This window comes from Scyliorhinus canicula, chromosome 1 (assembly GCF_902713615.1).
Source record: "Scyliorhinus canicula chromosome 1, sScyCan1.1, whole genome shotgun sequence".
NCBI classification, from domain to species: domain Eukaryota; kingdom Metazoa; phylum Chordata; class Chondrichthyes; order Carcharhiniformes; family Scyliorhinidae; genus Scyliorhinus; species Scyliorhinus canicula.
In genome coordinates, this window is record NC_052146.1 from 165,713,135 (window position 1) to 165,738,091 (window position 24,957).

At 51.6% G+C, this 24,957-nt stretch overlaps 1 protein-coding gene across 1 annotated transcript in view; it reads left to right on the forward strand.

The window, feature by feature from the left end:
• The first annotated feature begins 1,833 nt into the window (after positions 1 to 1,833).
• The window catches only part of LOC119969026 (28S ribosomal protein S15, mitochondrial-like), a 48,240-nt gene continuing 25,116 nt past the window's right edge, over positions 1,834 to 24,957 (forward strand). The window contains exons 1-4 of the mRNA XM_038802157.1: positions 1,834 to 1,988; positions 15,036 to 15,092; positions 15,738 to 15,813; positions 20,823 to 20,871. Of these exons, the coding sequence (XP_038658085.1) occupies positions 1,859 to 1,988; positions 15,036 to 15,092; positions 15,738 to 15,813; positions 20,823 to 20,871 (312 nt within the window). The 5' untranslated portion in view covers positions 1,834 to 1,858. The remainder of the gene's footprint in view (positions 1,989 to 15,035; positions 15,093 to 15,737; positions 15,814 to 20,822; positions 20,872 to 24,957) is intronic.

The window sequence follows — 24,957 nt, forward strand, 5'->3', positions numbered from 1 at the left end:
CCAGACACCCCAAAATCCCAAACCCCCCAAAAATCCCAGACGCCCCAAAAAATCCCAGATCCCCCAAAACATCCCAGACCCCCCCAAAAATCCCAGACCCCACCCCCCCAAAAATCCCAAACCCCCCCAAAAATCCCAGACCCCCAAAAATGCCAGACCCCCCAAAAATCCCAGACCCCCCAAAATCCCAGGCCCCGCCCCCAAAAATCCCAGACCCCACCCCCCCAAAAATCTAGACCCCCTCAAAAAATCCCAGACCCCCCAAAATCCCAGACCCCCCAAAATCCCAAACCCCGCCCCCCAAAATTCCCAGACCCCCACCCCCACAAAAATCCTAGACTGCCCCCACAAAATCCCAGACCCCCTCCCACAAAATACCAGACCCACCCCCCAAAAATCCCAGACCCCCAAAAATCCCACACACCCCCAAAAAAAATGCCAGACCCACCCCGAAAAATCCCAGACCCCCCCAAAAATCCCAGACCCCCCCAAAAATACCAGACCCCCCAAAAATCCCAGACCCCCCAAAAAATCCCAGACCCCCCCAAAAAATCCCAGACCCCCCCAAAAATCCCAGACCCCGCCCCCAAAAATCCCAGACCCCACCCCCCCAAAAAAATCCCAGACCCCCAAAAATCCCAAACCCCCCAAATATCCCAGACGCCCCAAAAAAATCCCAGACCCCCCAAAAATCCCAGACCCCCCCAAAACATACCAGATCCCCCCAAAAATCCCAGACCCCACCCCCCAAAAATCCCAAACCCCCCCCCAAAAATCCCAGACCCCCAAAAATCCCAGACTCCCCAAAAATCCCAGACCCCCCCAAAAATCCCAGACCCCCCAAAAATCCCAGACCCCCCCAAAAAATCCCAGACCCCGCCCCCCAAAAATCCCAGACCCCACCCCCCAAAAAAAATCCCAGACACCCCAAAATCCCAAACCCCCCAAAAATCCCAGACGCCCCAAAAAATCCCAGATCCCCCAAAACATCCCAGACCCCCCCAAAAATCCCAGACCCCACCCCCCCAAAAATCCCAAACCCCCCCAAAAATCCCAGACCCCCAAAAATGCCAGACCCCCCAAAAATCCCAGACCCCCCAAAATCCCAGGCCCCGCCCCCAAAAATCCCAGACCCCACCCCCCCAAAAATCTAGACCCCCTCAAAAAATCCCAGACCCCCCCAAAATCCCAGACCCCCCAAAATCCCAGACCCCCCCAAAATCCCAAACCCCGCCCCCCAAAATTCCCAGACCCCCACCCCCACAAAAATCCTAGACTGCCCCCACAAAATCCCAGACCCCCTCCCACAAAATACCAGACCCACCCCCCAAAAATCCCAGACCCCCAAAAATCCCACACCCCCCCAAAAAAATGCCAGACCCACCCCGAAAAATCCCAGACCCCCCCCAAAAATCCCAGACCCCCCCAAAAATACCAGACCCCCCAAAAATACCAGACCCCCCAAAAAAATCCCAGACCCCCCCAAAAAATCCCAGACCCCCCCAAAAAAATCCCAGACCCCCCAAAAAATCCCAGACACCCCCCCAAAATCCCAGACCCCCCCAAAATCCCAGACCCCCCAAAATCCCAGACCCCCCCCCAAAATCCCAGACCCCCCCAAAATCCCAGACCCCCCCCCAAAATCCCAGACCCCCCCAAAATCCCAGACCCCCCCCAAAAAAATCCCAGACCCCCCCAAAAAATCCAGACCCCCCCCAAAAAAAAATACCAGACCCCCCCCCAAAAAAAAATACCAGACCCCCCCCCAAAAAAAAAATACCAGACCCCTATGGGATGTCCTTGTTGCTAGCCTGCTCGTTGCTATGGATGTGGCGGTGTCGCTACCGGTCGCTGTGTGATGACGCGCTGCCGACGCAGATTGATAACGGTGATGCTGGGCCAGGCGCTCTGCCGGTTGTTGGGCCCCGGGGCTCGGGCCGTGATCGTGTCGGGGAGTCGAGTGGCAGGAGCAGCCTCAAAGCCGCCTGGTGAGCGGGGGCGGGAGAGGGGGAGAGACCGGGGGAGGCAGGAGGGCCCTCGGGCTGGGGACTGAGCGCGCCCCCCGTCTGGTTGCCCCCCCCCCCCCACCCCGTCTGGTTGCCCCCCCCCCCCCCCCCCCACCCCGTCTGGTTGCCCCCCCCCCACCCCCGTCTGGTGGCCCCCCCCACCCCGTCTGGTTGCCCCCCCCACCCCGTCTGGTTGCCCCCCCCCACCCCGTCTGGTTGCCCCCCCCCACCCCGGCTGGTTGCCCCCCCCCCCGTCTGGTTGCCCCCCCCCCCCGTCTGGTTGCCCCCCCCCCCGTCTGGTTGCCCCCCCCCCCCCGTCTGGTGCCCCCCCCCCCCCGTCTGGTTGCCCCCCCCCGTCTGTTTCCCCCCCCCCCCCGTCCTGGTTGCCCCCCCCCCACCCCGTCTGGTTGCCCCCCCCCCCCCCCCCCCCGTCTGGTTGCCCCCCCCCCCACCCCGTCTGGTTGCCCCCCCCCCCGTCTGGTTGCCCCCCCCACCCCGTCTGGTTGCCCCCCCACCCTGTCTGATTGCCCCCCCCCCCCCACCCCGTCTGATTGCCCCCCCCCCCCACCCCGTCTGGTTGCCCCCCCCCCCCCCCCACCCCGTCTGGTTGCCCCCCCACCCCGTCTGGTTTGCCCCGCCCCACCCCATCTGGTTGCCCCCCCACCCCATCTGGTTGCCCCCCCCCCCTGTCTGATTGCCCCCCCACCCCCGTCTGGTTGCCCCCCCACCCCCGTCTGGTTGCCCCCCCACCCCCGTCTGGTTGCCCCCCACCCCCGTCTGGTTGCCCCCCCCCCCCCGTCTGGTTGCCCCCCCCACCCCCGTCTGGTTGCCCCCCCCACCCCCGTCTGGTTGCCCCCCCCCCCACCCCCGTCTGGTTGCCCCCCCCACCCCCGTCTGGTTGCCCCCCCCACCCCCGTCTGGTTGCCCCCCCCCACCCCTGTCTGGTTGCCCCCCCCACCCCCGTCTGGTTGCCCCCCCACCCCCGTCTGGTTGCCCCCCCCACCCCCGTCTGGTTGCCCCCCCACCCCTGTCTGGTTGCCCCCCCCGTCTGGTTGCCCCCCCCACCCCCGTCAGGTTGCCCCTCCCACCCCCGTCTGGTTGCCCCCTCCCACCCCCGTCTGGTTGCTCCCCCCACCCCCGTCTTCTTGCCCCCCCCACCCCCGTCTTCTTGCCCCCCCCACCCCGTCTGGTTGCCCCCCCCACCCCCGTCTGGTTGCCCCCCCCACCCCCGTCTGGTTGCCCCCCCCACCCCCGTCTGGTTGCCCCCCCCACCCCCGTCTGGTTGCCCCCCCCACCCCCGTCTGGTTGCCCCCCCCACCCCCGTCTGGTTGCCCCCCCCCACCCCCGTCTGGTTGCCCCCCCCACCCCCGTCTGGTTGCCCCCCCCACCCCCGTCTGGTTGCCCCCCCCCACCCCCGTCTGGTTGCCCCCCCACCCCCGTCTGGTTGCCCCCCCCACCCCCGTCTGGTTGCCCCCCCACCCCCGTCTGGTTGCCCCCCCACCCCCGTCTGGTTGCCCCCCCCCCCCCCGTCTGGTTGCCCCCCCCCCCACCCCCTGTCTGGTTGCCCCCCCCACCCCCTGTCTGGTTGCCCCTCCCCCCCCCCCCCCCCCCGGTCTGGTTGCCCCCCCCACCCCACCGTAAAGGGATCGTACTGAACCCGTAATTTGGTGATCTACTTGTATGAGTTTGATTTGCTGTCTTGCCGACGTATGAGTCCTACTGACCGTTAATTCTGCAATGTACATATATGAGTTTGATGCGTGTGTCTAGCCGACATGAATTAAAAGCAGGGGTTGAAGAAAAGGAAAGGTTGTGGAAGAAGGAGGAGTAGGCAGGCTCCATCAGAAATTGGACACCTTAATTCTTAGTACTTTATATACTCGCATATCATGTGACTTTTGAAGACCTAAATTGTAACCTAAATTTGGGGGGTCGCAGGATACGCGGGATACAAAATTTGCGGGTGTTTTACTTGCTGTTTTTATGAATGGATACGTCAAGTGGCTGCACGACGCTAGTCAAGCCAGCTGGAAAGCTGTTCGATTCGCGAACAGCTTTCACAACAGAATCCACTCTGCAGAATCCACAGACTATGATACCATTTGGAAGTTTTAGTTTGGGCATTAATTTCCAAAAAAGTGACTCGCATGATACATGAGATATAGCATAAAATCATGTTTTGGGGGCGAAAATTTAGGGGTCGCATGATACGCGAGATCGCATGATACGCGAGTATATACGGTAGGTGTCTGCTTGTCATCATCTGGACACCTCAGATATCTGCTTAGAACAGTGCATGCCTCAGCTGTTCTGTTAAATTTCCCAAAAGTGGCTCATCCCTTGAAACATCCACCTCTCCTGGCCGCCAGAGTCGCGTCTGCAGGTACATGACATTAAGCATGCTGGGTACCTCGTGGGCCTGTGAACTGTCTGATCCGTCATTTTTTAAAAAATAATTTTTATTGGAATTTTTTACAGAAAATATAAAAATATAACAACAAACAATAATATGCAACAAACTACCCCATAACAACCGTAACACCCCCCAAACCGTATCAACACATGTATCCCACCCCACCCCCCCCAACCGCAACAAGAGAACTCAACCATAAATTTAAATTAAATAAATCAAATTTAAATAAAATAAACAAACATAGTCATCGTCTCCCCCCCCCCCCCCCCCCCCCACCCCCCTCCCCCCCGGGTTGCTGCTGCTACTGTCCCAGTACCCTATCGTTGAGCCAGAAAGTCGAGGAAAGGTTGCCACCGCATGAAGAACCCTTGTACCGATCCTCTTAGTGCGAATTTGACCTTCTCTAGCCTAATAAACCCCGCCATGTCATTGATCCAGGTACCACACTCGGGGGCCTCGCATCCTTCCATTGTAGCAAAATCCTTCGCCGGGCTACTAGGGATGCAAAGGCCAGCACACCGGCCTCTTTCGCCTCCTGCAATCCCGGCTCCACCCCAACCCCAAAAATCGCGAGTCCCCATCCTGGCTTGACCCTGGATCCCACCACCCTTGACATCGTCCTCGCCACCCCCTTCCAGAACTCCTCCAGTGCCGGGCATGCCCAGAACATATGGCCATGGTTCGCTGGACTCCCCGAGCACCTGACACACCTATCCTCACCCCCAAAGAATCTACTCATCCTCGTCCCAGTCATGTGGGCCCTGTGCAGCACCTTGAATTAAATGAGGCTAAGCCGCGCACACCAGGAGGAAGAATTAACCCTCTCCAGGGCATCAGCCCATGTCCTGTCTTCGATCTGTTCCCCCAGTTCCCCCTCCCACTTAGTTTTCAGATCCTCTACTGACGCCTCTTCCACCTCCTGCATAACCTTGTAAATATCGGATATCTTCCCCTCTCCGACCCAGAACCCCGAAAGCACCCTGTCCCTCACCCCCCTCGCGGGAAGCGCAGGGAATCCCTCCACCTGCCGCCTAGCAAATGCCTTTACCTGCAGATACCTGAACATGTTTCCCGGGGGGGAGCCCAAATTTCTCCTCCAACTCCCCCAGGCTCGCAAACCTCCCGTCGATAAACAGGTCCCTCAGCTGTCTGATGCCCGCTCTGTACCAACGCTGAAATCCCCCATCCATGGTCCCCGGGACGAACCTATGGTTCCCCCTCAACGGAGTCTCCATCGAGCCCCCCACTTCCCCCCCCTATGTCGCCTCCACTGCCCCCAAATCTTGAGGGTAGTCGCCACCACCGGACTCGTGGTATACCTCGTGGGAGGGAGTGGCCACGGCGCCGTTACCAGGGCCCCCAGTCCGTTTCATCCGTTTCCATGCTACCCCCTCCCCCTCCATCACCCACTTGCGCACCATCGACCCATTGGCCGCCCAGTAGTACCCCGAGAGATTGGGCAACGCCAGCCCCCCCCTATCTCTACCCTGTTCCAAAAAGACCCTCTTCACCCTCGGGGTGCCATGCGCCCAAACAAAGCCCATGATGCTGCTGGTCACCCTTTTAAAAAAGGCCCTAGGGATAAAGATGGGCAGGCACTGGAAGAGGAACAAAAACCTCGGGAGAACCGTCATTTTGACGGACTGCACTCTACCCGCCAACGACAGCGGCACCATGTCCCACCTTTTAAATTCCTCCTCCATCTGCTCCACTAGTCTGGTGAAGTTAAGCTTATGGAGAGTCCCCCAACTCCTGGCCACCTGCACCCCCAGGTATCTGAAACTCTTCACTGCCCTCCTAAAAGGGAGCCTCCCAATTCCCTCCTCTTGATCTCCCGGGTGCACGACAAATACTTCGCTCTTTCCTAAATTTAGCTTATAGCCCGAGAAGCCCCCAAATTCCGCTAACAGCTCCATCACCCCCGGCATTCCCCCCTCTGGGTCCGCTACATACAACAGCAAGTCGTCCGCTTACAGCGATACCCGATGTTCCTCCCCACCCCGCACCAAACCCCTCCATCTCCCTGACTCCCTCAACGCCATAGCCAGAGGTTCAATCGCCAGTGCAAAGAGCAAGGGGGACAGGGGGCACCCCTGCCTGGTCCCACGATAGAGTCTAAAGTACTCCGATCTCCTTCCATTTGTAACTACACTCGTCATTGGAGCCGCGTAGAGCAGCCTCACCCATTTGATGAATCCCTCCCCAAATCCAAAGCGCTCCAGCACCTCCCACAGGTACCCCCACTCAACTCTATCAAACGCTTTCTCTGCGTCCAGCGCCACCACTATCTCCGCCTCCCCCTCCACTGCCGGCATCATGATAACATTTAGCAGTCTCCGCACATTCGTGTTGAGCTGCCACCCCTTGACAAATCCTGTCTGATCTTCGTGTATCACCCCTGGCACACAATCCTCTATCCTGGTGGCCAGGATCTTCGCCAGCAACTTAGCGTCTACATTGAGGAGCGAGATAGGTCTGTATAATCCACACTGCAAGGGGTCCTTATCCCGCTTTAGGATCAAAGAGATCAGTGCCCGCGACATCGTCGGGGGCAAAGGCCCCCCCCCCCCCCCCCCCCCCCCCCCATATGCCTCGTTGAAGGCTCGTACCAGCAGGGGGCCCACCAGGTCCGCATACTTTTTGTAAAATTCCACCGGGAACCCGTCCGATCCCCCTGACTAGCTCCTCCAGCTCTATCGGCGCCCCCAGCCCCTCTACGAGCCCCTCTTGAACCCTTGGGAAACATAGCCTGTTCATGAAGCTCTCCATCCCCTCCCTCCCCATCAGAGGTTCCGACCGGTGCAGTTCCTCGTAAAAGTCCCTAAAGACCCCGTTTACTTCTGTCCCCTTCTGCACTACGTTTCCACCCCCATCCTTCACTCCACCAATTTCCCTAGCCGCATCTCGCCTGCGGAGCTGATGCGCCAACATCCTGCTCGCCTTCTCCCCATACTCATATACCGCGCCCTGCGCCCTCCTCCACTGTGCCTCCGCCTTTCTGGTGGTCAGCAAGTCAAATTTGGCCTGCAAACTGCGCCGTTCCCCCAGCAACCCTTCCTCCGGTGCCTCCGCATATCTCCTGTCCACATCCAGGAGCTCCCCCACCAGTCTCTCCCTCTCCTTCCTCTCCCTCCTTTCCCTGTGGGCCCGAATGGAGATCAGCTCCCCCCGGATCACTGCTTTCAGAGCCTCCCAGACCATCCCCACCAGGACCTCCCCCGTATCATTGGTATCCAGATACCCCTCAATGCTTCTCCGAACCCTCCTACACACCTCCTCATCCGTCAGCATCCCCACATCCAGGCGCCATCTCCAGATCAACCCAGTGCGGAGCATGGTCCAAAATCGCTATGGCCGAATACTCGGCATCCTGCACCCTCGGAATCAATCCCCTGCTCAGGACAAAAAAGTCTATCCGGGAATAAACCCTATGGACATGAGAGAAAAAGGAATACTCCCGCGCTCTTGGTCTCCCACCTCCAGGGATCCACCTTCCCATCTGGTCCATGTATCCCCTCAGTACTTTGGCCGCCGCCGGTCTCCTACCCGTCCTTGAACTGGACCGGTCCAGTGTGGGATCCAGCACTGTGTTAAAATCTCCCCCCATGATCAGGCCCCCTGCATCCAGGTCCGGGATGTGGCCCACCAAGCGCCTCATGAAGCCCGCATCATCCCAATTCGGGGCATATACATTCACCAGCACCACCTTCTCTCCCTGCAGCCTACCCTTCACGATGATATATCTGCCCTCCTTGTCCGACACCACCTCAGCCGCCTCGAACGCCACCCTCTTCCCCACCAGAATCGCCACCCCCCGGTTCTTCGCATCCAATCCTGAGTGATAAACCGCCCCACCCACCCCTTCCTCAGATGAACCTGGTCCGCCACCTTCAGGTTGGTCTCCTGGAGCATAGCCACGTCCGCCTTCAGCCCCCTCAGATGAGAAAATACCCCGGTTCTCTTAACCGGCCCATTCAGCCCCCTCATGTTCCAGGTAATCAGCCGGATCAGAGGGCAACTCGCCCCCCTCCCCCGCCGGCTAGCCATAGCTTATCAAATGTTCGCCCCAGGCCAGCACACCCCGCCCGACCCGTTCCCCATGGCGATAATGCCTCTCCTCCTCCTTCTCTCCCCCCCCCCCCTCCCCCCGGCCCTCACCAGCTCCTTCCTGGTCATTCCAGCAGAAACCCGGTATCCCCCCCACCCCCCCAGGCTAGGACCCCTCCTAGCCGCGACGCACCCTCCATAGTACTTCCTTGAGTCAGCTGACTTCTGCTGACCCCGGCAGCTCCCGCCAACGCCCATCCCCACCCGGCATGGGGTCATCCCCTTCTTGCCACACCTCCTTGGCACCGCTTCAGCGCGGGAAAGAAAACCAGTTAGAGGCCCCGCCCCCACCGCCAGCTCCACCCCCCCCCCGCCCCGCAGTGCGGGAAACCAGAGGAAAGCCCGCGCTTTCACACTGCCACACCCCACCCTTCTAACGCAGTTCCCCAACATCCAGTTTCACCCCAACCACCAGCCCCGTACAGAAGAGAACATATAAAACACAAACCCCCCACCTAACCCACAACCATACCCAACAGACAAACCCACCCGTAAACAGAGCAAAAAGAAAAAACCAGCATTCATAACACACACGTTGAAGTTAAAAAAAGTTGAAAAAACAGCAACGGCCATAGTATGTCCCCAGACCCTAGTTCGAGTCCAGCTTCTCCGCCTGTACAAAGGCCCACGCCTCCTCCGGGGACTCGAAGTAGTGGTGCCGGTCCTTGTATGTCACCCACAGGCGCGCAGGCTGCAACATTCCAAACCTGACCTGCTTGGCATGAAGCACCGCCTTTGTCCGGTTGAACCCGGCCCGCCGCTTAGCCACCTCCGCACTCCAGTCCTGGTAGATCCTCACTACCGAATTCTCCCATTTACTGCTCCTCTCTTTCTTGGCCCAGCGCAGCACACACTCCCGGTCACTGAATCGATGGAACCGCACCAGCACCGCCCTCGGGGGCTCATTTGCCTTGGGCCTCCTGGCCATCACTCTGTGAGCTCCCTCAAGCTCCAGGGGCAAATGGAAGGACCCCGCTCCCATCAACGAGTTCAGCATCGTAGTCACATACACCGGGCGGTCCGACCCCTCCAGCCCCTCCGCCAGGCCCAGGATCCTCAAATTCTTTCGCCTCGTGCGAACGTCCAGCTCCTCCAAGCGGTCTTGCCACTTTTTATGAAGTGCCTCGTGCAACTCCACTTTCCCCACGAGGACCACGGCCTCCTCCTCCCTTTCAATGGCCTGCTGCTGCAACTCCTGAATAGACACCTCCTGGGCCGCCTGGGTCCCAAGCAGCTTGTTTTTAGTTGCATTCATGGAGTCCAGCAACTCAGCTTTCAGCTCCGCAAAACAACGCAGGAGAGAGGCCTGCTGCTCCTGCGCCCACTTCCACCAGTCCTCGGGTGTCCCGCTGGCCGCCATTTTGTTCTTCTTCCCCCGTTTTTTTTGGGGCGCTGCTGCAGCTTCTTCCTTCGTCCCACTCCGGGTGAGCACCATAAATTGTGTAGAAAGCTCCTCCAGACACCTTCCCCCACCGTGATGCGTTAAAACAGTGCCGTTTGGGGCCCTCAAATCGGCCCAAAATAGCGGGAGCTGCCGAACGTGCGGCTTAGCTCCGCATAGCCGCAACCGGAAGTCGTCTGATCCGTCATTGCGAACCAGTCTGTGAATAGGGTCACGTTGCCATAGTGGAGGGTTGGGGTTGCGGCGTAGTGGAGGGTAGTCATGGTCTGGGGTCACGGATGTGGAAGTGATGCTGCTCGGGAAGTGTGGATAAATTGGTGGTGCCAGGTAGGCATGGGACCTAAGCGAAGCAAGTCGTTGCTGTGGGAGAGTCAAGCCAATCATTTGTCTCAAGTGGGTCAGGTGGATCAGTGTCCTGTAGGAGGTTGAGAACGTTGCGGGGGTCTCTGTCCTCAGAGAGATCGAGCAGGTCACTAGGGTTACTGTTAAGGTCAAGGAGGTCATCATCTGAGTCAAGTTCAAGTGTGAAGGCAACCTGTGGGCGGGGCTAAGAGAAGGGTGATGTCATGAGGGGGGAATAGTTGGTCAGTGAGCAGGGCGTTGTCCTCTCCTGTTGCCATGATGACGTGGTGGGCGTGAGTACATTGAGCTCCGTATGTTTTGAGTTGATTGATGTTAGGTTATGCTATCTTGTAAACGGAGGGGCTTACTTTGTCTGAAATGATGAAGGGGCCTGTGAATTTAGGGGATAGGAAGGAGCTTGGGTTGTACAGCGGGATCATAACTTGCTGGCCAACTGTTTTCTATGGGGTGAACCTTTTTGTCAAAGTAGGCTTTACTCTGCCTTTTCCTGGCGCCTAGTCGACAGCAGCAGCCAATTGTGCCACTTTAATGTTCTCCGTGACCTATTGCACTGCTTTTTCGTGGTGAGGGCGGTTACTGGGGCGTTGGCCAAATGGGTCCTAGTAAATACCCAATTCCTTTCATGGGTCTGCCAGTCATAAGTGAGTGGAGGGTAAAGGCTGTGGAGCTGGAAATCGTGTTCCTAATGAACATGAGGGTGAAGGGAAGTACTGTGACCCAAGTGGTGTTGTTTCGCTGCACCGTTTTAAAGTGCGATTCATGCGCTCTATGATGCCACTGGATTGGGGTGGTCTGCTATATGAAAATTTTGTTTAATTCCACATATTGCCATTACGTTTTGCAGTACCCCTCCGGTGAAGTGTGTACCTTGGTCTGACTCAATGCTGCATGGAAGACCCCAGCGCTCGAATATTTGATGGGTCAGAATTTTAGCTGGAGCATTTGCTATGTTGGAAGGGATGGGAAAGGCTTCGACCCATTTAGCAAAGGTATCGATGACGGCCAGAACAGGAGGGGACCAATGTAATCGATTTGCAGATTTGTCCAGGGGCCTTCTACAGGTCAGGTGTGTCTTAATTGTCCCTTCTTTGCAAAACGGTCGGGATTGGTTTGGGTGCAAATGAGGCAATTCTCAACATAATGGGTGCCATCGCTCTTCAATTCGGGCCACCAACACACAGTTTTAAATGGGCAATGGTCGTGTCTATTCCCTGATGTCCGTGTCTGTCATGGAACTGGTATATTAGCTGATTTCTGTCCTGGGTGGGGACCCCATTAACTCCTGCCTTTAAAACTATGCCATCCTGTATCGTGAGTGTTTCCTTCCATTTATCATAGGGGGCTGGGTAGGTGCCATTTAAAATTTGTTTGAGGGATACGTCTGCATTCTGGGTTTGGGACAGATCTGCGATGTTTGTTTGGGATACCTGGATTGCATGCGTTTGCTCACCTTCGAGTGGCTGCCAGAAGTGACCATTGCGGGCTCCAGCTTTAGCTAAGGTGTCTGCCTTGCAGTTACCTGGTCGGGAGGTGCGGTGATGACTTTTCACTTTAATTATGCCTTGCGTGTGGCCGGTTGCTTCCTTTAGGATGTGTTTCAATAAGGGCCTGAGGGTAAGGGTTTTCCGTCGATGGACACAAAACCACTGTCTTCCCATAGGGGAAGGAATTCGGTCAAACTATTGCAGACATGCATGTTGTCTGAGTGTATGTCTGCAGGCATTGGGAAAAACTCCGGGTGGGCCACTACATAGGCTATGGCTGCAAGTTCTGCTGCTTGGACTCTTAGATGTTCTGGCAATTTTAAAGCTACTTCTTCCAGTGAACGTCCCTGTGAATCCTCCATATAGATGCCGCATCCAGTTATCCCAACACCATCTTCGATAGTGGAGGAGCCGTCCACTTAGATTTTATAATGTGCTCCTGAATGTTGGGAATCTGGTTTCTTGCTGCCTGCTCGTGGCTGTAATGACTTGGGATTAAAGGGTCCTGTGTGGTGTTTGGCTGTAATGATCTGGCACTCGTGGGGTTCCTGCGTATTGTAAATTTTCCCGAAAAATGTGGGGACCTTGGTGCGCTTTCCAGAGATGTAAAGTGCACCAAGTAGTAGTAGTAGTGTCCAGTGTACTGCTGTGACCTGGCTAACTGATCCGTCCTTAAGTCTACCATCTAACAGAAGCTGAGTCGGGATGTGCTCAGTGAGGATTGTGACTGGGTTGAGGCCTGTAATGTATGCAAAATATTGAACTGCCCAAAAGACTGCAAGCATAAATGCTTCACAGCTCCAGGGTCCCAGGTTCGATTCCCGGCTGGGTCACTGTCTGTGCGGAGTCTGCACGTCCTCCCCGTGTGTGCGTGGGTTTCCTCCGGGTGCTCCGGTTTCCTCCCACAGTCCAAAGATGTGCAGGTTAGGTGGATTGGCCAGGCTAAATTGCCCTTAGTGTCCTAAAAAATAAGGTTAATGAGGGTTGTTGGGTTACTGGTATAGGGGGGATACGTGGGCTTGAGTAGGGTGATCATTGCTCGGCACAACATCGAGGGCCGAAGGGCCTGTTCTGTGCTGTACTGTTCTAAAATAGGCTAAATGAGCAGACAAATGACAGCTCGAATTTAATACAGAGAAGTGCGAGATGATGTGTTTTGGCAGAAGGCAATGGAAGAGGCAATATGGACTTAACGGTACATTTATGAAGAGTGTCTGGCAACAGAGGGACCTGGCAGTTTATTTGCATAGATTTTCAAAGGTGGTAGTACATACTGAGAGATTTCTCAGCAAAGTTTATGGTTTAGAAGTGTTGGGTACAAGGGCAGGGAGGTTATGCTGAATCTGCGTAAAACTGATTCGGCTCCAACTGGAGTTCAGGTCACGACATTTTTGGAAGAATGTGAGAATCCTTGAGAGAGTGCAGAGGAATGTACCAGAATGGTTCAAGGATGAGGAATTTTATCGACATGGTTAGTCTGTTCTTGGAGCAATGGAGATTGAGTGTAAATCTGATAAAAGTGTACAAAACAGGTTCAGGTAAGGAGGCCAAAGAAAAGTTGTTTCCATTAACCATTGGTACAAGATTGAAGATTTTTGTTAAGAGGTACAGGAGGGTTAAGAAGAATGCAGCGACTGGCCTGGAACTCCCTTGCTGTTGAGGGTGGTGGAATTGGAGACCATCAATAATTTCGAAAGTAAATTGGATAGGCACTTGGAAATAAACTTACAGAAGTATGAGGAGAGAGCAGGATAATGGGACTGACTGGATTCGTCTAGGGAGACCCAGAGTAGACTCTAGTCTGAATTGCCTCATTTTATGACTATTAATCAACTTATGACTAACCAGGAAAGATGTATGTATGGAATATAAGAAATAGGAGCTGGAGTATGCTATTGGGCTCATTGAGCCAGTCCTATCATTCAATAAGATCATGGCTGATCTGATTGTGTCCTTATCTTCTTTTCCTGTCTGCCTGCCATAGCCATCAACTCTCTTGATCAAACATCTGCCCAACACAGACTTGTTGACCCAATCTCTACTGCTCTCTGGAAGAGAATTTCAAAGATTAATGTAGTGAGGTAATGCATTTTGGAAGGTCTAATACAGGTAAGCAATATGCAGTGAATGGTAGAACCCTCGAGAGTATTGCCAGTCAGAGAGATCTAGGTGTACAGGTCCACAGGTCACTGAAAGGGGCAACACGGGTGGAGAAGGTAGTCAAGAAGGCATACGGCATGCTTGCCTTCATTGGCTGGGGCATTGAGTATAAAAATTGTCAAGTCATGTTACAGCTGCACAGAACCTTAGTTAGGCCACACTTGCCGAGTATAGTGTCCAATTCTGGTCGTCACACTACCAGAAGGATGTGGAGGCTTTAGAGAGGGTGCAGAAGAGATTTACCAGGCTGTTGCCTGGTATGAAGGGCCTGTTCCTGTGCTGTACTTTTCTTCTTTGTTCTGAGAGAAGAAATTCCTCTCATCTCCATCTTCAATGGGAGACCCCTTATTTTGAAACTGTGCCCCTCCAATTCTAGTTTCCCGCATGAGGGAAAACATCTGCTCCGCATCCACCCCGCCAAACTCCATCAGTATTACATACGTTTCCATAAAATCACCCCTCATTCTCCTGAACTCCAAACAGTATGGGCACCACCTGCTCGGTTTTTTCTCATAAGACAGCCTTCTTCATTCAGGAATCTATCTAGGGCTAATCAGTATTTCCCATTTCGAGCGGAGACAGGACACAAGACCATAGAATCATAGAATTTACAGTGAAGAAGGAGGCCATGAGACAAAAGAGCAGAATTGGGCCATTCGGCCCCTCGAGTCTGCTCCACCATTCAATCATGGCTGATATGCTTCTCATCCCCGTTCTCCTGCCTTCTCCCGATAACTCCTGATGCCCCTATCAATCTAAAAGAACACCAACATGAAAGATGAGGCTGTCTGCAGGACTTGCTGTTACTGATTTTGTTCCACAGGTTTGAGCCAACACACAGACTATGCTGTACAGACTGGGTGTGAGAAATGAACCTTCCTGAACAGTGTTATTACATATAAAGGCTGTCTGAATGCACTTCAATTTCATTATATCTGTAATCATTAGGCACCTATCTGTGGTGTAGTCTTTATGTACTACCAACTTTAACCTTGCTGTGCTGAACAACCTGCATTTTGCATCCAGTTTAGCCTTGTGTAATGGAATGAGAGGCAGCATGTTTTGCGGCCCTTGTTGACTATTGGCTTGTCTTCCCTTAGGTGCCAGTTTGGTGCAAATTGTCCACAATTATGCCAGTCTCTCAAGGAAAGCTCGAGGTATGTACAGAACGTTGAATGGACAATGCATGTACCCAGAGATAATCGAGTGCTCTCGCTGTGCAGAACTGAGTGTAGCACTAGAAACATTTTGATAATTGATCGAAAAACTGGGTGTCATTGGAACCAAGCTGGGTGCCTAGAACTGGCCGATAGCTTAAAATCTCAGCCGGACAAGTCCAAGCCCAGTTTATTTGAGACCTTTCATCAGGCTCTACTCAAAAGAGAAAATTGACCCCAGATGCCAATGTATAATCACTGCACGGTCAACCACACCCCTTTCACTCCCCACCGGGTAAAGTATTGAAGCGTATGTTGGATCTGGGAGTGGCAGGAGGATTGGGCTGGAACGGGACTGGATCCTATCCTGTAAGGAGTGAATATGTGAGTGCACTGTCAGAGTGCAACCAGTGAGTGGAGCTCCACCCCAGCAGGAAGGCTGGAGATGTACTTCTGAAAACATTGAATGCACTGCCCAAAGGGGTTGAAACAGATCGAATAATAAATTCATGAAGAGGAAATATTTGCAGAGCTGTGGGATGGGGCAGGTTAGTCTCTAACAGCTGACAAAGGCCTCTGTGCTCTATAATTCAATGAAGTCCCAATGCCATCATATTTATAAATGTATTTTTTCCCTCATTACAGAATTTCCCAGCCAGCTGGATGATCTGTCACCAACCATGCTGAAGAAGGACTACAAAGACTTGGAGTTAATGAATACGTATGTCGCCAGAATTTCCTGACTGCTGCTGCTCAACATTCAAATAATGCTATTTCTCCATTGGGATCCTGCTCTAGAATGTGAGGGGATGGTAGGGGGTGCAGATTATGCTGAGCTCTAATATTCTAGAGTTGAGTCCTTTGCAGGGGAGTCAGCCTCACATACAAATCTCTTGCCTCTCATGAATCATGGAATCTCTAGAGTGCAGAACGAGGCCATTCAGCCCATCAAGTCTGCACCCTACCTCGGCCATTCCCTGCCGTAACTCCATAACCCCACCTAACCTGTACATCACTGGACACCAAGGGGCAATTTTATGAAGGTCAATCCACCTAACCACGGACTGTGGGAGGCACCCAGAGGAAACCACGCAGAAACAGGGAAAAAGTGCAAAATCCGTAGAGACAGTCACTCAAGCCGGAATTGAACCTGGGTCCCTGGCGCTGTGAGGCAGTAGTGCTAACCACTGAGCCACCATATTGCCATTGCTGTTGAATACACCTAGTTTGACTTTGAAGTCATGAATATCCAATTAGTCCTTAGTGTACTGAAAGTACTGCATGAATTGATCCTTGCAGCATACTGGAGACACAGGGCATTGGTGAGACTGCACCTGGAGCACTTTGCACAGTTTTGCTCTCCTCACTTAAGGAGTGATATACTTACATTAGAGGCACATCAGAGAAAGTTTGCTGGGCAGATTCCTGGGATGAAAAGGTTGTCTTTTGAGGAAAGATTGAGCAGGGTTACATCTATTTTCTTGGAGTTTAGAAGAATGAGAGGTGATCTTTATTGAAGCATGTATACTCCCAAGGGGATTTGACGGGGTGGATGCTGAGAACATGTTTCCTCTTGTGGGGGAATCTAGAATGAGGGGCACTGTTTAAAAATCAGGGTGTCCTATTTAAGATGGAGATGAGCAGGAATTTCTTCTCTTAAGAGGATTGTTGTCTTTGGAATTCTCTTTCACAGAGAGCAGTGGAGACTGGGCCATTGAACATATTCAAAGCCAAGTTGAAAAGATTTTTGATCGACAAGAGTTATGGGAGGCAGCTAAAGAGAAGTTAAGGCCACTATCATCAGCCATGATCATCTTCAATGGCGGAGCAGGCTTGAGTGGCTGAATGGCCTCTATGAATGGCTCCTATTTCTTTTGCGTTTTTGGAGATGTCTCTGCTCCATTAGATGGATGTAAGAGGTGCCATGAAATAAAATTGTGGGGTGGGGGGAGGTTAGGATTATCCCAGTGTCCTGCAGGCAATAGCTAAAATCAGAAATAGGTTGTCACCTGATCATTATTATATTCCTATTGATGGGAGCTTGCTGTGTACGAGTTGGCTGCCACACGTCCTGTAGAACAGTAGTGACTATACTATAAAAGTACTTAATTGACTGTAGGGTGCTTTGGTATTAATACAACTGAAAATGAAATGAAAATTGCTTATTGTCACGAGTAGCTTAGTCGCCACATTCCAGCGCCTGTCCGGGGAGGCTGGTACGGGAATCGAACCGTGCTGCTGGCCTGCTTTAAAAGCCAGCGATTTAGCCCAGTGAGCTAAACCAGCCCCTGTGTGTCCTTAATTGTTGTTGCGAAGGTGAGCTGCTCCTTGTTTTAGTTTTGGCAATTGAACACTTTCCTAATCGGGGTCTATACTGGTTCCTATCAGATTCAATGCTCCTTTGAACATCTCCCATTGCTCAGGTCTCATTTTCTCCATTTACAGATTTGCCCAGTTTATTCTAAACAGTCTCTGTCTCATTGCCCTTGTCTAAATTAATAATCCGTGCAGCTAGTTTTTGTTTCCCCCTCGTCCCTTTTAAACACGACGTTGAACTCAATCACATTACGTTTTTAGACTGGAAGGCTATTAACTAAACCTGGTGCATTCACTCACTCTATTATGGCATTTGTTCGTTCTAGAACAGCACTTCCCAAGCTTTTCCTATGATCCCATTTTAATACTTTCCACTTGGTGCAGAATGAAAATTGACAGAGGCATTCAAATGGCAGGAGGACAGTCACAGAAAAAAAAGCTCAGATACCTGCCTGTTAGTGGCTGCAGTGGGCCAGAGAGATCATTAGACTATGCACATCGGCACAAAGTATTGTGTACACACTTTCAAAGGGCCTCAGTCGATATCCAGACTGTCACATCTGAGTCCTCGCAGCACAGCTGCCATTGCTGCCTCGGAGCTCACAACCCGAATTGCTCATCCTGAATCTCCACTGGGGATTTGGCCCAGATCTCCGGATTGTTGGAGACTGGATGTATGATGACAAAAGGCATAGAATGATCCCACGGGGAGTGTGGAGACTTAGAATGGGGACTGGAGAGATGATGGTTGAGGTTTGGGTAGAGAGAGAGAGGGAGGACGATGTTGCGGGAGAAGGAGGTATTTAGTGTCTTGACCTGCTCAGTAACCTCTCAGCACTTGTTTGAGATGATTAGTTCAGCTGGGCAGCAGGTGTAGGGAAACGATGGGAGTGAGTATATAGGTATCAGTGTGGGATCACGGCTGCCCATTGTGTGCATCAACCCGTTAGGGGCTGGTTTGGCACAATGAGCTAAATAGCTGGCTTTTCACAGTAACTTCATTGAAGCCTACTTGTGACAATAAGCAATTTTCATTTAGGCTTTGGAATCAAAAACAATTCGGAAATGTGTGGATTACACAAAACTGGGGGGTTGGTGGGATAGTCTGTGGTCGCCATCGTATCTGAGGACTATAGGCTGCTCTCCCCTTTTGAGAGAGAGCTGAATAGTGGTGATTTAACCTGAGGATCAGCACACCTCAGACGAGGGGCAAGGTTGACAAGGCCTTGGATAGCCTCAACTAGTACAGGAATTGAACCCGCGCTGTTGGCGCTCCTGCCCATCACCAACCAGCTGTCCAGCCAACTGAGCTAACCAAACCCCACATTGAGGAAGACAACCAATTACGGAAGGACATTAATCATTTTTTAAAAATGTAAAGTGCCCAGTCCTTTTTTTTTCCACTTGGGGGGCAATTTAGCATGGCCAATCCATCTATCCTGCACATCTTTGGGTTGTGAAGGTGAGACCAATGCAGACACCGGGAGAATGTGTAAACTCCACACGGACAGTGACCCCGGGCTGGGATTGAACCCGAGTCCTTGGCGCCATGAGGCAGCAGTGCTAACCACTGCACCACCATGCAGCCCTTGAACGTTATTAAATTTGAAGAATGGAAAAATAATTGGCAAATGAAGTTGAATACAGAAGTAATATATTTTGGTGGGAAGAATGGGGACGGTCACTTAATACTTAGCTGAGAATTTAGGTGAGGTCAATGAACAGAGGAGTCTCCTAGTACAAATACATCAATCACTAAAAGTTGGGCCACAGGTTAAAAGTCAAACCCAGAGCTAGGTTTTATTTCTAGAGAGATAGAATTGAAAAATAGGGAAGTTAGGCGAAACCTGCATTAAATCCTGGATATATCACATTTAGAGCACAGCATGCAGTTCCAGGCACAGAATTATTAAAAAGGTATAGAGGCACTGGCAAGAGTGCAGGGAAGATTTACAGGGATGATACCAGAAATGTCCCTGTAAACGTATCAGGAAAGGAGTGACACACTTCTCTTGAAGAATGGAGGTTGAGGGGTGACCTAATAGCGGTATTTGAAATTTAGAAAGATTGTGATAGAATGGATACAGAGAGAACGTTTCCTCATGTGGGGAAAAGCGTCACTAGTGGCCGTCAGCATGAGACAGTCGCCAAGAGATAGAAGAGGGAATTCAGAAGAAACTTTGTTACCCAGAGAACGGTGAGAATGTGGAACCCGGTAGCACAGGGAGTGGTTGAAGTCAATAGTATAGATATAAATTACAAGAACATGAGGGAGAAGGAAATAGAAGGTGACCATTGTAGATTTAAATGAGGGAAGATGGGAGGAGGCTTGAGTAGGAGCATAAACATCGCTATGGACTGGTTGAGCTGAGTGGCCTGTTTCTATCTTTTTCATTCTTTCATGGGTTGTGTCTTTCTCTGTCTCGACCAACATTTATTGGCTATTCCTAATTGCCCTTGAGAAGGTGTTGCTGAGTCACCTTCTTGAACTGCTGCAGTCCACGTGGTGTAGGTACACCTACAGTGCTGTTAGGGAGGGTGTTTCAGGATTTTCACCCAGCGACACTGAAGGAACAGCGATGTATTTCCAAGTGTGTGGCTTGGAAGAGAATTTGCAGTTGCCATTATTCTCATGCGTCTGCTGCCATTGTCCATCTAGGTGGTTGAGATTGTGGATTTGGAAGGTGCTGGGATTAGAATTGCTTGGTGCTTGACACAGTGGGCCGAAAGGCCTCACTTTGTGCTTTAAAACCCTGACTCGGAATGGTAAAGGAAGTTCGGGAGGTTGTTGCAGTGCACCTTGTCTATGGTACACACGGCTGCCGCTTTACATCAGTGATGGATGGGATGCCAATCAAGCGGGCTGCTTTGCCGGGGATGATGTCGAGCTTCTTGACCATTGTTGGAGCCGTACTCATCCAGGTAAGCGGAGAGTATGCCAGCACAGTCCTGATTTGTACTCTGTGGATGCTTTACAGGCTTTGGGGGAGTTAAGAGGCAAGTTATTTTCTGCAGGATTCCTAGTCTTTGACCTGTTCTTGTAGCCACAATATTTAAATGGCTGGGTCCAGTTAAGATTCTTTTCAGTAATGTTGATAGCGGGTAGTATCTTTTGAATGTCATGGGGAGGTTTGCTCTAATTGGAGATGATCATTGCCTGGAACCGGTGTGGCAAGAATGTTACTTGGTACTTATCAGCCCAAGCCTGAATGTTCTTGCTGTGTAACGACACAGACGGCTTCAGTGAATGAGGAGCCACAAATGTTACTGAAGACTGTGCAATTGTCAGCGACATTCCCGCTTCAGACCTTCTGATACATACCCCATCTAATCCTATATAATCTATATATTTTTAATCGATACATCCTACGCAATACCATCCTGACCATCTGACTTGTGATATGATTTTTACAGGACCAATGATGTGGTTCGAAGGCTGCTGTCACTGGAGATGGCAACGCGTGTAAGTCTTTCCCATTTTCAGATTGGGTTTTATTTAAGAAAAATATCTATGCATATCTCAGGCTTTCCAACAACATCTTTTCCTGATCTTGTGGTCAGCTCCTGTTTTATTTCTGCATCAATACTCTCCCTTTCCACTTTTAATGTAATAAACGATCCCAAGACGTTTCACAGGAGTGTTGTGAAGCACAGTCTGACACCGAGCCACAATGTAGTGTGATAGCCGATTGACGAAAGCTTGGTTCGTGATCTAGGTTTGAAAGGACCCTTTGAAGAGCGAGAGAATATCACAGCTGTACTGCGGGAGGACACCTCATAGGGCTCATACAGCGAGGCTATATGGGAAGAGATCAGGAATAAGAAGGGTGTAGTCACGATGTTGGGGGTTTACTACAGGCCACCCAACAGCCAGCAGGAGATAGAGGAGCAGATAGGTAGACAGATTTTGGAAAGGAGTAAAAGCAACAGGGTTGTTGTGATGGGAGACTTTAACTTCCCCAATATTGACTGTGACTCACTTAGTGCTCGGGGCTTGGACGGGGCAGAGTTTGTAAGGAGCATCCAAGGGGGCTTCTTAAAACAGTATGTAGATAGTCCAACGAGGGAAGCTGCTATACTGGACCTGGTTTGGGGAATGAGCCCGGCCAGGTGGTAGAAGTTTCAATAGGGGAGCATTTCGGGAACAGTGACCATAATTCAGTAAGTATTAAAGTGCTGGTGGACAAGGGTAAGAGTGGTCCTAGGGTGAATGTGCGAAATTGGGGGAAGGCTAATTATAACAATATTAGGCAGGATCTGAAGAACCTAGATTGGGGGCGGATTTTTGAGGGTAAATCAACATCTGACATGTGGGAGGCTTTCAAATGTCAGTTGAAAGAAATTCAGGACCGGCATGTTCCTGTGCGGAAGAAGGATAAATACGGCAAATTTCGGAAACCTTGGAGAACGAGAGATATTGTAGGCCTTGTCAAAAAGAAAAAGGAGACATTTGTCAGGGCTAGAAGGCTGGGAACAGACGAAGCCTGTGTGGAATATAAGGAAAGTAGGAAGGAACTTAAGCAAGGAGTCAGAAGGTCTAAAATGGGTCACCAAAAGTCATTTTTATGTGCGTGTAAAAAGCCTTGGGATTTTCTTTTAACCTATGTAAAGGAAAATCCCAAGGCTTTTTACACGCACATAAAAAGCAAGAGGGTAGCCAGGGAAAGGGTGGGCCCACTGAAGGACAGGCGAGGGAATCTATGTGTGGAGCCAGAGGAAATGGGCGAGGTACTAAATGAATACTTTGCATCAGTATTCACCAAAGAAAATGAATTAGTGGATGTTGAGTCTGGAGAAGGGTGAGTAGATAGCCTGGGTCACATTGAGATCCAAAAAGACGAGTTGTTGGGCGTCTTGAAAAATATTAAGGTAGATAAGTCCCCAGTGCCTGATGGGGTCTACCGCAGAATACTGAAGGAGGCTAGAGGGGAAATTGCTGAGGCCTTGGACAGAAATCTTTGGATCCTCACTTTCTTCAGGTGTTGTCCCGGAGGACTGGAGAATAGCCAATGTTGTTCCTTTGTTTGAGAAGGGTAGCAAGGATAATCCAGGGAACTATTGGCCAGTGAGTGGGAGGGAAATTACTGGAGGGAATTCTTCGAGACCAGATCTACTCAGCAATGGACGTATTAGCGAGAGGCAGCACAGTTTTGTGAAGGGGAGGTCGTGTGTCACTAACTTGATAGAGTTTTTCGAGGAGGTCATAAAGATGATTGATACAGATAGGGCAGTGGATGATGTCTATATGGACTTCAGTAAGGGCTCTCATGTCAGACTGGTACAAAAGGTGAAGTCACACGGGATCAGTGGTGAGCTGGCAAGATGGATACAGAACTGGCTGAGTCATAGAAGGTAGAGAGCAGCAATGGAAGGGTGCTTATCTGATTGGAAGGCTGTGACTAGTGGTGTTCCGCAGGGATCAGTGCTGGGACCTTTGCTGTTCGTAGTATATGTAAATGATTTGGAGGAAAATGTAACTAGTCTGATTAGTAAGTTTGCAGACGACACAAAGGTTGGTGGAATTGCAGACAGCGATGAGGACTGTCCGAGGATACAGCAGGTTTTAGATCATTTGGAGACTTGGGCGGAGGGATGGCAGATGGAGTTTAATCTGGACAAATATGAGGTAATGCATTTTGGAAGGTCTAATGCAGGCAGGGAATATACAGTGAATGGTAGAACCCTCAAGAGTATTGAAAGTCAGATCTAGGTGTACAGGTCCACAGGTCACTGAAAGGGGCAACAGAGGTGGAGAAGATAGTTAAGAAGGCATACGGCATGCTTGCCTTCATTGGCTGGGGCATTGAGTATAAAAATTGGCAAGTCATTGCTCGGCGCAACATCGAGAGCAGAAGGGCCTGTTCTGTGCTGTACTGTTCTATGTTCTAAATTATGTTGCAGCTGTGTTGAACCTTAGTTAGGCCATACTTGGAATATAGTGTTCAATTCTGGTCGCCACACTACCAGAAGGATGTGGAGGTTTAGAGAGGGTGCAGAAGAGATTTACCAGGATGTTGCCTAATATGGAGGGCAACAGCTATGATGAGACTACACTGGAATGACGGAGGTGAGGGGCGAACTGATGGAGGTCTGCAAAATTGAGGGACATAGATAGAGTGGATAGTCAGAGGCTTTTTTTCCAGGGTAGAGGGGTCAGTTACTGGGGGGGCATAGGTTTAAGGTGCGAGGGGCAAGTTTGGAGGAGATGTCCGAGTTTTTTACACGGAGGGTAGTGGATACCTGGAACTCGCTGCCGGAGGAGGTGGTGGAAGCAGGGACGATAGTGACATTTAAGGGGCATCTTGACAAATACATGAAGAGGATGGGAATAGGGGGATACGGAGCCCGGAAGTGCAGAAGATGGGCAGCATGGTCGGCACAGGCTTGGAGTGCCGAAGGGCCTGTTCCTGTACTGTACTGGTCTTTGTTCTTAACTCCAGAAACTGAGAGATGTAGAGAGGGAATTCCAGAATTTCGGGCCTTGGCAGCTGAAGGCATAGCCACCAATGGTGGATCGATTAAACTTGTTGCTCAAAAGGACAGAATTTCAGCAACGCACACGTCTCTGAGGGTTGTGGGACTGGAGGAGATTACAGAGAGAGAGGGGCCACGGAGCGATTTGAAAATGAGAAAGTGGGAGTGTTGTTCGACTGGGAGTCAGTGTAGGTCAGCAAGCATAATTGTGATATATGAACTGGATTTGGTACATGTTGGGACAAGGGCAGCAGAGTTTTGGATGACCTCAAGTTTGTGAAGGGTATAATGTGGGAGGCCAGCCAGAGTGCATTGGAATAGTCTAGTCTGCAGGTAACAAAGTAGCTGAGATGGGGACAAAATCGGGTGACGTTTCAAAGGTGGAATTGACGGCCTTACTGATGGCGGATGGGAGTTGTGTTCAGAGGCTCATCTGGTAAAGGATTTTGAAGAGTCGGTTTGTTCTCCCAGGGGAGAAATGGAGTAAGGCAGCACGGTAGCACAAGTGAATAGCACTATGACTCCACAGTGCCAGGATCACAGGTTCGATTCCCTGCTGGGTCATTGTGCACAGTCCGCAAATTCTCCCCGTGTCTGCATGGGTTTTCTCCGGGTGCTCTGGTTTCCTCCCACAGTCCAAAGATGTGCAGGTTAGGTGGATTGGCCATGATAAATTGCCCTTCGTGACCAAAAAGGTTAGGAGGGGTTATTGGGTTCTGGGGATAGGGTGGAAGTGAGGGCTTAAATGGGTCGGTGCAGACTGAATGGGCCAAATTGTCTCCTTCTGCACTGTATGTTCTATGTAGCTAACGAATGGAATTTCAAAATGGGACAGAAGTCTTCTCAATCTTAAATTGGAGGGCATTTCTGCTAAACGCGTCCTAGACACGAGTTAATGGTTGGATAATTTTGCGACAATGGAGGAGAGAAATAGTGGTGAGGTAGATCTGTGTGAGAATGCAGCACTTTCAAATGATATTACTAACGGGCAACATGTAGATGAAGTGGATTGATTCTGAAGAGGTCACCAGAGGTAATAGTGTAGGGTTGAGAAGAGAAGCCATTGTAAGTGAGA